Source organism: Mytilus californianus, unplaced genomic scaffold (assembly GCF_021869535.1).
Source record: "Mytilus californianus isolate M0D057914Y unplaced genomic scaffold, xbMytCali1.0.p SCAF_4, whole genome shotgun sequence".
Classification (NCBI taxonomy): Eukaryota; Metazoa; Mollusca; class Bivalvia; order Mytilida; family Mytilidae; genus Mytilus; species Mytilus californianus.
The window spans coordinates 107181415-107194892 of NW_026262690.1; the positions used below are offsets into that span (position 1 = coordinate 107181415).

Here is a 13478-nt window from a genome sequence, read left to right on the forward strand (position 1 = left end):
TACAGGCATTTCTTTGTGTAGAAAATGGTGGATTAAACCTGGTTTTATAGCTAACTTAACCTCTCGCTTGTATGGCAGTCATATAGAATTCCATTATATTGACAACAATGTGTGTGCAAAACAAACAGACATAAAATTGTCAAAAATACAATAAATAGATGATTTTATTGTTGCATGTATTAACTGTAAAATTTTCAATATAAAATAATGAAAAATCAAATTTTACAATTAAAACTGACAAAAGCAGATTCCTTGAAAATTGATATGGCAATAGATGAAATGCTTTACTGTTTTAGATCACACTAGTATGTATTTGTTTACTTTATTTTTACTCAATCATAGTTAGATGAAGCTGTTCCACCAGAAAAGAAGCCAAGACAGACAGGAAGTATGGTTGTCCATAATGATGATATTGTCACTCGAATGAAAAATGTAGAATTAATAGAATTAGGACAAAATCGGATAAAACCATGGTACTTCTCACCGTATCCACAGGTAATTGATAGGAGTTGTCTCCCATACAATTTTGTTGTATTGTTATGATGCTGTCTGTTTTATCTGAAATGCTTTGGTTCAAGGATTTTTTATTTGTCACCACATAAAATAGAAATTACAACCAAAATCTTAGTAGCCAACTGGGTCTATAATTAAAATGATATAGGGCCTAGGTTGTTATAAAGTTTTTATTATATGATTAAAAGTTTTATGTTTTCTCATTGGCTAAAAGCATAGGAAATCCTCTTTGATAAAACATTATATTCACTGCGGCTAAAATCACGAGAGGTTAATATAAGATTTGGAATAGCGTCCATGTACCTAAATATAGATATTCCAAGGCAACGTCAATGACATAGGTTCATCAAATCATGTAAACTCCCGTTTTTTTCTTTTTCTTCTTGTTTTCGGTGTAATTTTTGTCTTCTTGTTTTTGGTTTATTTTTTTTAAGTAAACTTTATTGAATATTTCAACTTATGAAAATTAGCAACTACTAAAGCAGATGATATATTTAGTATAAAAACAGGGAGCCGTTTTAAAAGTATCTTGAGCAAGTACTAGAAAATTGGTGATGGATATAAAGTCATATAATAAAACAATTGTTGACTTTTGGTTTCAGATGATACAATGATTTATCAACCCGACCCAGATATATGACATTCACCCTCGACTGCTGGCCTCGGTGATTGTCATATCTCTGGGGTTGATAAATCATTGTATCAACCTCATCAAAAGACAATAATTGTATTTTATTCTGCTGTCCAAAGTTCAAATATTTTGATTTAAAAAGATGCACTTTATTGTCGTTATAAATGATTTTTACAAATACTGTTTAAATGTTTAAAAAGAAATAAAATCAGGAATGACTATACATTTAGGTTTTATTGCATTTTGCTGAGGTGAGACCATGTAATTAACAAAATAAAAATCTGCAAATTTGCAAATTATCGTCCTAGGCGAGTACAAATTGCCATCCCAAAATTATGTCACATGACAACACTGACATATGACTGATAACTAATGTTAATACTAATACATATGTTCTTCAATAATAGACAGGTGTCTTTCACAGTATGTCAATTTCTACATCATCTTGAGTTTTAAAAAGATGTGATTAAATTTAACAGATACTGTCAAAGATCTGTCATCAACTCTTTATTAGGACGTTAAGTAACCAACAATCAATCAATCAACTCTTTATTCAGCGTCATCTGAAACTGTTTATACTCCGTAAAGATGTTAGAACTTAGAAATACACATTTAAAAATAAAAACAGGACTTTTTTCTTGGAATATAGATCTGTTAATTATTAATTTCAATTTTCTAACACAGGTTGATGTCTTTTTCAGGAATTAACATCAGCATCAATAGTTTATATATGTGAATATTGTTTAAAGTATGTGAAAAGTAAAAAGTGCTTAGAGCGACATCTGGTGAGTAATGTCAAAAGTATTTTAAAGTTGTTTATGTGAAGTTAAATGCAATAAATATCAACTTTGAAGAACTGCTTTCCCTTTCAGAGCACATAAGGTCACATCGGCTAAGATTGCCTCTTTGTATCTAAACTTTTTTTATCTGAAATTACACAATAAGCTTTAATTTTGTGGAGATATAAATTGTGTGAAAACAGAGAAAAATATAAGTAGTTACAATTTTGTTTGAAAGTAATCAATTTGGAGATCTTTGATATAAACATGAAATGTAATCGACTGAGACGAACTCAATTAAAACTATGCTGATTACAATTGAAAATGACGCTGAACACAGAAACAATTTCTAAAGGTATATGTCAGTAACATTTCTGGAGCTGTTTTTGATTGCATATTACACAAATTTCTTAAGAGGCATCAAGTAATGGAAATCTGATTCAATGCTTTTTAGACCATCTTAGTGCTTCAAAATGTCAAGTAGCACTCATGATCTGCCACTTATATGTGGAGCATTTTGTTAGTTATTAATTTAGGGATATCTGTTAACCATGTAAATCCTCCACCTGTAAAACTGGTTACCTTTACAAAATTGTGTGAGCATATAGAAAGTGACATTTAGTCGAAGCATATAAACAAAGAACACAAGTTCCTGTTGTTAATTTGTTTGGCTTTTATATTCTACAGGCAAAATGTTTATTGAAGCATCCACCAGGAAATGAAATTTATAGAAAAGGACACATATCATTCTTTGAAATAGATGGTCGGAAAAATAAAGTAAGTTTTTTAGCTATACTTGCAAGAATTAGCTCCCTTCGGGTACATATCAGTTCATTTTTATGCCCTACCTACGATAGTAGAGGGGCATTATGTTTTTCGATCTGTGCGTTTGTTCGTTTGTCCGTTCATATGTTCACTCGTCCATCTGTTCGTTTGTCTGTCCTGCTTCAGTTTAAACTTTTTGGTTAAGGTAGTTTTTATACGCCCGTTTACGGGACATATTATAGTATACCGTTGTCCGTCTGTCCGTCCGTCGTCAACATGTCGGACATTAACTCAAAAACGCTGTACCCAATTTGCATAAAACTTCGAAGAATTGTTTATATCTATTGACGTGAGCTCCCTTTCGTTTTTTATAAATTATAAATTTTACGTTTCTGAGTTATGGGGTTTTATTCATTAAAAAAGGGGGATTTTCCAGTTTTCGGACAATAACTCAAGAATGCTTTCACCAACTTGCAAGAAATTGTGGTGAATTGTTTATATCTATTGACATGAGCTCCCTTTTGATTTTTATGAATTTTAGATTTTACGTTTACGAGTTATGATCTTTTATTCATAAAAAAGGGGGATTTTCCAGTTTTCGGGCAAAAACTCAAAAATGCTTTCAGCAGTTCTTATGAAACTATGGTGAATTGTTTATATCTATTTAAGTAAGCTCCCTTTAGAATTTTATAAATTCTACATTTTACATTTCTGACAATAACTCAAAAATGCTGTCAGCAATTCTCATGAAACTTTGGTGAATTGTTTATATCTATTGATGTAAGCTCCCTTTTGATTTTCATAAATTTCAAATATGACATTAACTTTATTTGTTTATAGTCTGACAACAGATTTACTAAGTAATGCGCAACAGCACAGTGTATTGCACAACAGGAAGAAATCTTTAATTGAATATTCAAGTTCTTTGACTATATTTATTCAGAAACCTGTAATATGTCAAATATTTAATTACAATCCAAATTCAGACCTGTATCAAGCTTGAATATTGTGTCCATTTTTGCCCCAACTGTTCAGGGTTGGACCTCTGCGGGCGTATCCAGCTGCGCTCAGCGAAGCAGTTTATTGATGAAGTTGAAGTCCAATAAACTTGAAACTTAGTACACATGTTCCCTATGATATGATCTTTCTAATTTTAATGCCAAATTAGAGTTTTGATCTCAATTTCACAGTCCACTGAACATAGAATATGATAGTGCGAGTGGGGCATCCGTGTACTATGGACACATTCTTCTTGTTATTACGTAAATGCATCAACAAAACAATTCGGACTAGAAAGTGCTATATAGCTGCAGAATTTTTAACTCAGAAAATATGCTTTGAACAGTGAAATAATGTTTTTTTTTTTTAGAAATTATCAGGTTGGTACCACAGTTATTTAGGATTGAAATATTAATTCATAAAATAGAATACTTTAAATTCAGAAATTATTGTGTGCATTTATCATTGCAATTTTGTCATTTGAGACCAAAATGAGATTATTATTTTTGCCATACTGAAAAAAATTCTGTTTCATTCATATAAAAAAAAATCCAAAATGCGAGTTTAAATTATTGCGATTACAACCCTGTCACATTTTTCGCAATAATAAAAACATCCCAATAATTTCTGAATTTACTATACAAAGTTGACAACAATGCTGATGTTATAAGATAAACCAAACAGCATAGACACGTCTTCTGAAACTATTTCAAAAACATTTGGCATCTGTAAACCCCAAAAACAACAAGCATGAATTTCATGCAGAGAACTTTTCAACTAATTTATTTTTAAATGATTTCATTAAACAGTTTTCTGGTGTTCCAAAGTTTATTTGAATGAAAAATATATGTAATTCTTTCATATTTATTTCTATATTTTGATGTTGGCAAATTTTTATTCATTCACATTTTGTACAACCAATTTATTTTCGCATATACTTTTTTTCTTTTTGTAACCCCCTATCTTACAGATTTTATGAAATTGCTTATTTAGATTCTCATACCCACCTTCCTTTATTTTGCATTTTTCAAGTCATTTTAATGAAAAATAACAATCATTTGAAATTAAAATCATCTCTCCATTTATTATTTATGAACATTTTGAAATTGATTTTATTTGGTCTGATAAATGTGTTTTTTTTTTTTATTACCCCGCTGTAGGCAATGTGGGCATTAAGTGTTACCTTTGACCGTCTTTCCGTCCGTCCCATATTTTTTTTCTGCAAAGTTTTCCTCATCCAAATTTTATGAATCTCATACACAATGCTAAAAACCATAACTCGCAAACAGAGTTCGAATTTGGAAAGTGAGTCATATAACGTTCTAGAGTTATGCCCCCTTTTTAACTTGAAAACAATTGAACAGTTTACGCACTTTAACTTAAGTTTGTCTTATCCAAATTTTATGAAACTCATACACAATGCTAAGAACTACAACAAACAGACAGAGTTCGAATTTGGGCAGTGAGTCACTTACAGTTCTAGAGTTATCACCCTTTTTAACTTTAAAAATTGCAAAGCTTGAACATGGGCATTCATGTCCTTAGACACATTCTTCTTATATTATTACAAATACTGGAAGGCAATCATATTGGATTTAATTAATTAATTTATATTTCAATCTTATTATAACTAAGATAAATCATTTATAGAATTAATGATAATTAATATATTATATTACAGGCATATGCTCAAAATTTATGTCTGCTAGCCAAGTTATTTTTGGACCACAAAACATTATATTATGACACAGATCCATTCCTGTTTTATTGTATGTGTGAAATAGATATCAAAGGATACCATATAGTAGGATATTTTTCAAAGGTAAGATTTGTTCTATATATAACATAAGAATTTCCAAAGATTGCAGGTTGCAGAGTTTCAGCTAGGAATTTTAGGGCTTAAGTCACTTTTGCGCGAGATGAAAATAAACCTTATGTTAGGTAACAGCAAGGAACGAAGGACGTATTTTACTAACTATACACATGCGGTAGTCCTTCAAGGACTAGGACCTTTGAAGGCCTTAGGCATGCTACAAATGTAGGCAGTTATTGCATGATTTGACTGATGTGATGCTTAAATATGAAGATAAGAACTAGGATCCTGAAACTAGTTCACAATTTCATTTCAATTATTTTCGGGAGCCATTCCTGTTCAAGAAAAGTTTGGCTCCTCTTTTTTAAAACCAGGAATCACAGCATAAATGAACTTGAAGCGACTATTTCACTGCATAATCATTATCCTTGGAAAAACGTTTAAATTGATATTTGGAATTCATTTCTTTCAAGTTGGAAAAAGGGATTTGTATCAGTCCTTATTGGAACGATTCTTATGACTGTAAATTGTAAATTAATTGAGAATAGATCACATTTATTTTCGATTTTTAAACTAAATGAAAACAGGAAATGACAAGAGGATAATAAATTCAGAATGAATTCAGATTAATCTAAGGATATGTTCGTGATTAACAAAAGGCAGGAAATTATCATTTTTATACGACCGCAAAAAATTTTTGTGGTCGTATATTGGTATGACGTTGGCGTCGTCGTCCGGCGTCGTCGTCTGAAGACACATTGGTTTTCGCACTCTAACTTTAGTTTAAGTGAATGGATCTTTTTGAAATTTGACCATAAGGTTAAATACCACAAAAGGAAGGTTGGGATTGATTTTGGGGGTTATGGTACCAACAGTAAAGGAATTAGGGGCCAAAAAGGGGCCAAAAATAAGCATTTTCTAGTTTCCAGACAATAACTGTGGAACGGTGTATGGATCTCTCTGAAATTATACTACAAGTTTCCATACCACAAAGGGATGGTTAGGATTTGCTTTGGGGGGTTATGGCTCAAACCGTTTAGGAATTAGGGGCAAAAAGGGGGAAAAACAAGGTTGTCCTGGTTAATGGACAAATACTTTAGTACAAAACATAATTTAAAGCAGTGTAAGGGAGATAAATCAAATACATCATTGAAATTATCTCCCTTACACTGCTTTTAAATTATGTATAAAGTAATGGTTAATGAACAATAAAGTTAATTTAAAACAGTGTAAGGGAGGTAATCCAAATACAACATTTTGGTTACTTCCCTTACACTGCTTTTAAATTATGTTTAAAGAAATGCATATTTATAAAGGAAGACCAGTAAAAATATCTGCAAATGTTGCATCTTTTTTTTTTACAAAAAAATCCATATGAAAGATTTGACACTATATTTTTAATTCTATTATAAAATAGATTAAGTTAGCACTATGGTAAATTTAAATGGGTAATTATGGTTGCCAACTCCATTGGAAAAATTTGAATTGAGATTATGACCATATCTTGAGGGAAAGAATTTTTTTGGGGAAAAAAAGGGGGGGGGGGGGATAAAAAGAAATTGTGGGGGGTCAATTTTTTCTCATTTCAGATTTCAGAAATTAAAAAGAATTATTCTTCAAATATTATTTTTTTTTCAAATTTCAAATATTGAAAAATTTCAAGAAGTAATCTTTAATTGCACAGTATGGCGCATTAGATTTGTAAAATCTTTGATCACATTTATTTATTTGTTATGCCGAATCTAACAGTGTATTTAGATTTTTAATTTTGGGTCCAGTTTTCAAATTGGTCTACATTAAGGTCCAAAGGGTCCAAAATTAAACTTTGTTTGATTTTAGCAAAAATTGAATATATGAGGTTCTTTGATATGCTGAATCTATACATGTATTTAGATTTTTGATTTTTGGCCCAGTTTTCAAGTTGGTCCAAATTGGGGTCCAAAATTAAACTTTGTTTGATTTCAACATAAAATGAATATATGGGGTTCTTTGATATGCTGAATTTAACCATGTATTTAGATTTTTTATTTGTGGACCCCGTTATCAAATTGGTTCATATTGAGGTCAAAAGGGTCCAAAATTAAACTTTGTTTGATTTCATCTAAAATTGAATTATTGGGGTTCTTTGATATTCCAAATCTAACCGTGTATTTAGATTTTTAATTTTGGGTCCTGTTTTTTAAATTGGTCTACATTAAGGTCCAAAGGGTCCAAAATTAAACTTAGTTTGATTTTAACAAAAATTGAATTCTTGGGGTTCTTTGATATGCTGAATCTAAACATGTGTTTAGATTTTTGATGATGGGCCCAGTTTTCAAGTTGGTCCAAGATAGGGTCCAGTATTTAAACTTTGTTTGTTTCAACAAAAATTGAATATATTGTATATGAGGTTCTTTGATATGCTGAATCTAACCATGAATTTAGATTTTTTATTTGTGGGCCCCGCTATCAAATTGGTTCATATTGAGGTCAAAAGGGTCCAAAATAAAACTTTGTTTGATTTCATCAAAAATTGAATTATTGGGGTTCTTTGATATTCCAAATCTAACCGTGTATTTAGATTTTTAATTTTAAGCCCCGTTTTTTAAATTGGTCTACATTAAGGTCCAAAGGGTCCAAAATTAAACTTAGTTTGATTTTAGCAAAATTTGAATTCTTGGGGTTCTTTGATATGCTGAATCTAAACATGTGTTTAAATTTTTGATTATGGGCCCAGTTTTCAAGTTTGTCCAAGTTGGGGTCCAAAATTAAACTTTATTTGATTTCAACAAAAATTGAATATATGGGGTTCTTTGATATGCTGAATCTAACCATGTATTTTGATTTTGGACATTGGACCATAATAGGTAAATTAAAAAAGTTAAAGTTCTTAGACCACATTCTTTCTGTGTCAGAAACCTATGCTGTGTCAAATATTTAATAACAATCCAAATTCAGAGCTGTATCAAGCTTGAATGTTGTGTCCATACTTGCCCCAACTGTTCAGGGTTCGACCTCTGCGGTCGTATCAAGCTGCGCCCCAGCGAAGCATTTTATTTGAATTAATTTGCTTAGTAAGAAATAGTCTATAAATTTATATGAATACTTTCACGCATGCAGTGCATATTAAAGGAAGCACCTGTTTGACTCGTGAAAATATTTCTGGACGTTTTGAATAAACTTCTATCTGTTTTTAATCGAAATTGTCGAAAGTTTTTGATGAAAAGTTATATCAAATATGACGAAAATACGTTCATATGACGAAACGACGACAAACAAACTGCAAATTGTGATCGTTTGAGAAATATTGAAATTAAAATGCGAACTGCCTGGGTGAAAACAATTTTGGTCCTTAAAGAACTATTGAAATTGAAATGCCGACTGACTGATTTTACCGGGAAAAATAATTCTGATGGTCAATTATGAGGTTTATTAATAATTAACGGATAAGGGACCCATCTGATGGCGATAAGCGGATTTCATGTACCTGTCATCACAACTTTTAACACCTGTTGTAAACGTTAATTAGCTGAGGGTCATAAACTTGTCAGAAACATGAAGACATGTGTATTTTCATACTTTCTAAATTTAAGTGATGAAATTGATTTGAAATACTTTCGTCATTTTGAAAACTGTTTCGTAAATGAAGAGCGCTAGCAAAATCACTGAGGTTGAGGGCTTGATATAGGTTGACGCTTATACTATTTTATCTGCAAAATTACATGTAATAATCTTAACATGTTTGTTTTATTCAATGTATGTTTTCTGACAAAGACAACACATTTTTTCTCTCTTTCATAAAGAAAAAAATATCTAATTCTGAATATTTTTTTCTCTGTAAATGAAATTCCTTTTTTGTCGAGCCTTCGACTTTTGTCGAAAAAGCGAGACATAGCGATCCTACATTCCGTCGGCGGCGGCGTCCACAAATATTCACTCTGTGGTTAAAGTTTTTGAAATTTTAATAACTTTCTTAAACTATCCTGGATTTCTACCAAACTTGGACAGAAGCTTGTTTTTGATCATAAGATAATATTCAAAAGTAAATTTTGTAAAAAAAAAATTCTATTTTTTCCGTATTTTACTTATAAATGGACTTAGTTTTTCTGCCAGGAAACATTACATTTACTCTGTGGTTAAAGTTTTTGAAATTTTAATAACTTTCTTAAACTATCCTGGATTTCTACCAAACTTGGAAAGAAGCTTGTTTATGATCATAAGATAGTATCCAGAAGTAAATTTTGTAAAAAAAAATTCCATTTTTTCCGTATTTTACTTATAAATGGACTTAGTTTTTCTGCCAGTTAACATTACATTCACTCTGTGGTTAAAGATTTTAAAATTTTAACAACTTTCTTAAACTATCCTGGATTTGTACCAAACTTGGACAGAAGCTTGTTTATGATTAAAAGCTAGTATCCAGAAGTAAATTTTGTAAAAAAAAAATCCATTTTTTCCGTATTTTACTTATAAATGGACTTAGTTTTTCTGCAAGTTAACATTACATTCACTCTGTGGTTAAAGTTTTTAAAATTTGAACAACTTTCTTAAACTATCCTGGATTTGTACCAAACTTAGACAGAAGCTTGTTTATGATTAAAAGCTAGTATCTAGAAGGAAATTTTGTTCCATTTTTTCCGTATTTTACTTATAAATGGACTTAGTTTTTCTTCCAGTTAACATTACATACAGTCTGCAGTTTAAGTTTTTAAAACATTTATTAGATTCATAAACTATCCTGGATTTTTACCAAACTTGGACAGAAGCTACTTACAATCAAAAGATATATAGAGAGGAATATTTTTATTAATTTTTTTCCTCATTTTTGCTGAGCCTGTGATTAACAGCAAAAAGTAGACGAGACACTGGGTTCCGCGAAACCCTTACAAATTTTTTTTTCATCTGTCTATCCATTCGAACAAATTTTTTTGTAACACTTTTCTCAGACACTACGAAACAGAATGACTTCATTTTGGTCAGCAGCTTGAAAGTGATGAGTTGTAATTTTTTTTTCCGGTTCTGTCAGACACCTACTCCCTTTTTTCGATACTTTGAATTACAAGCAGTTATGATGTTTTCTCAGATTTATGTACCCTACATCTCTTTTGATTTATATATGAAATAATTTGTGTTTTAGGAGAAAGAATCATCAGAGGACTATAATGTAGCCTGTATTTTATCTCTACCTCCATACCAGCGGAAAGGTTACGGTAAACTCCTTATAGAATTTAGTAAGTCAAAATTGTATGTTGGTGCACAAAGTTTAAGCCAATTAATGGCATATATAGATCATTGTCTGATTACTATTGCATACTTCTTCGTGTGTTGATGAAACTTCATGGATATTAGTCAATTTTCATTGTATTTTTGGGCCTGCAAATATAGAGCCCATTAAAGTACCAACAGTAATTATTAGATAACACATAGCTGAAAGGGTTTCAGAACAGATTGTTATGAATCCATTTGATAGGATTCAAGCAAACTGAACAAACATTTTCCCTGTAACTGCATGTCTGCATTATATCTTCTTTGACCGCCTCAGTGGTCTCGTGGTAGCATGTTCACCTCCAGTGTCGGAGGTTGTAGGTTCGAACCCCGGCCGGATCAAATCAAAGACTTTAAAATTGGTATTTGCTGCTTCTCAAACAAGCGTGCAGCATTAAGGAGTAAGAGCAAAGACTGGTCGGCTCGGAATCAAAATAATGTGTCCGGGTAAGGTGACATGTATTCCTGCGGACTGTTACCTTGTGAACTAGCACATTAAAAATCTGACTTGGTGTATCTAGTACAAAGCAGTGTTGATATTCATATTACATTAACATGTTCTCCACCTGAATATGCATATTAATTTGCTGCTGGATATTCAGCAGCCATCCATCATCATCATTATATCATCTTTGTTATGTTAGTTAGTTGTTGCAATTGGAAAGTTCTTTTTATAATTTATATATTTTAGGAAAGAGCATATTAAATATTATCATGATTATGCCTTGTAAAACTTTCAGATATATAATGTTCGAAAGTAATGTGAAATATCACTGGTAGACCTATTTGGAAAATGCCCGCGATTTTTGGCTAATCTCCGCGAAACGGATAATAATTAGAGGTTCATCGTAAATTTGCTGTATTACAGAATATTATGCATGTTATCCGGAGATTTTCCGTGTCGGCGGGAATTAGCCGTTTGTCCGATAAAACGGGTGTGTATTGAGTCAGTGATAGAACCAGTGATGCGTGAGCGACGGTTATTAATAGATCGTTGTACATAGATGATTATAGAATCCGTTATGCGTGAGCGACGGTTATTAATAGATCGTTGTGATATATACAATGTTTACAGTCAGATTAAAAAAACTATCTTATTTCCCTTTTCGGTCGAGATAAAACGGTGTTTTTGATAATAAAGTAACTTACGATATAAATATCAAATGTTGTCATTGTTCATTAAAGAAAAATCTATTTTAATGTGACCAATAAACAAGATGAATACATGTGTTATCTTTGCAAAAGACAACTACAATTTTTTTAATATATGAATGGAAATCGTATTTACGTTAAAAAACGTAAACTAATCTACTATTCATGATAGATTCATAATGTGAATCGATAGTTTGGGTCAGAAACTTTGTTCTCACTTTTAAAAATTCTTCACAATTGTCATGTTTAGAAAAAAAATCAGTCCTTGTACTTATAGAGTCTCCGGAAGATACCGTAATCGGGCAGGATGTCAAACTGATCTGACACTTGTCCTAGTGTATTTAACACCTGCTGTGATATTGCTTGTGCAATACCAGTGGAAGGTCGTAAATCAATCTGTACCCGATTGATCAGAATTTAATTTTACCTGTACATATATTTAGTCGTTACGGAGGATATCATAGATACATGTTATATATTGTATTGTAATTAATGAAGATAATTTAAATATATTATATAATAAAGACCTATTTGCATATAAATCGAACATATTCATTCCAACCAAGAAGGTTTGAAATTGAAAGTTTTCAACAAACTTTTGATAAAATCTTTCCCGTAAATTACATACGAGTCATTGGTTTATAGTTACACATTTGTAACCCTGCTAACGTCTTATTTCTTTGTGCTATTAAAAGAACTCAAAATTTTCCATATCAGATCACATTTCGTACGAGTCCTAAAAATTATAATTGAATAATCTTCTATTTTCCTTTCGACACCACGTTCCCCATAGGAGCCTCAAGATCTAATCATACCTGTCAATCATTAGCCACAAGTTGGTCCGCCAGATAGATCACTCGTGCTTTCTATTATGCTTTCTATTATGACATCGTTGAGAAGTTTTTGTAAATTGATTTGTGATATAAATAAAGTGATGTGAAGTTTATTTTACGGCCGATCAAAATTTGATGTGATTCGATTTTTCTTTTACACAAAGATGTTTTTTAATATGTCATAAAATACATGGAAATAAAACATTTGAGTTCGTTTTTCCCGTAAATATATTCAATAAACCAAAATTTATTTCAAAAGGTAAACATTTATAATAATTACAAAGTTATAATTTGATTTTTATTTAAGTCGGTTAATGGAAACAATAAAATGACAACGTCTTTGCAGAAATATTAATCCAGACATTAACGTACTTAGACTGTCCATTTGTTCCACTGTGTAGGACAATTTATTCACGAACTACATCATTAATAATTACTAATATAACAGTTGCTGAAATGTAAGTTGTATATTATTTATTTTTTTACAAACATGCGTTTTGGTTCCGTTCAGATTTGCTATTACAGCATGTGTAGATTCCTTGATTTTCATCTAGTTTCAGTTATATATATACTAGTTCCAGTCAGTATAGAGAACACAAATGGACAAAAAGTGCACACCATAGGACCAGAAAAGTAAAAAAAAATAGCTGCCAAGAAAATAAAGAATATAGAATAATGAGAAAAAAATATGAAGAATAGAGAAAAACAGATGACTAACAAATTAAAAGACAATTAGGATTGAAAGACCT

At 31.1% G+C, this 13478-nt stretch overlaps 1 protein-coding gene across 1 annotated transcript in view; it reads left to right on the top strand.

Moving 5' to 3' along the window:
• Positions 1 to 13478, top strand: part of LOC127739034 (histone acetyltransferase KAT5-like) — a 36060-nt gene that overhangs the window by 9506 nt on the left and 13076 nt on the right. Inside the window, exons 6-10 of the mRNA XM_052250593.1 lie at positions 343 to 495; positions 1846 to 1929; positions 2611 to 2700; positions 5369 to 5509; positions 10617 to 10710. Of these exons, the coding sequence (XP_052106553.1) occupies positions 343 to 495; positions 1846 to 1929; positions 2611 to 2700; positions 5369 to 5509; positions 10617 to 10710 (562 nt within the window). The remainder of the gene's footprint in view (positions 1 to 342; positions 496 to 1845; positions 1930 to 2610; positions 2701 to 5368; positions 5510 to 10616; positions 10711 to 13478) is intronic.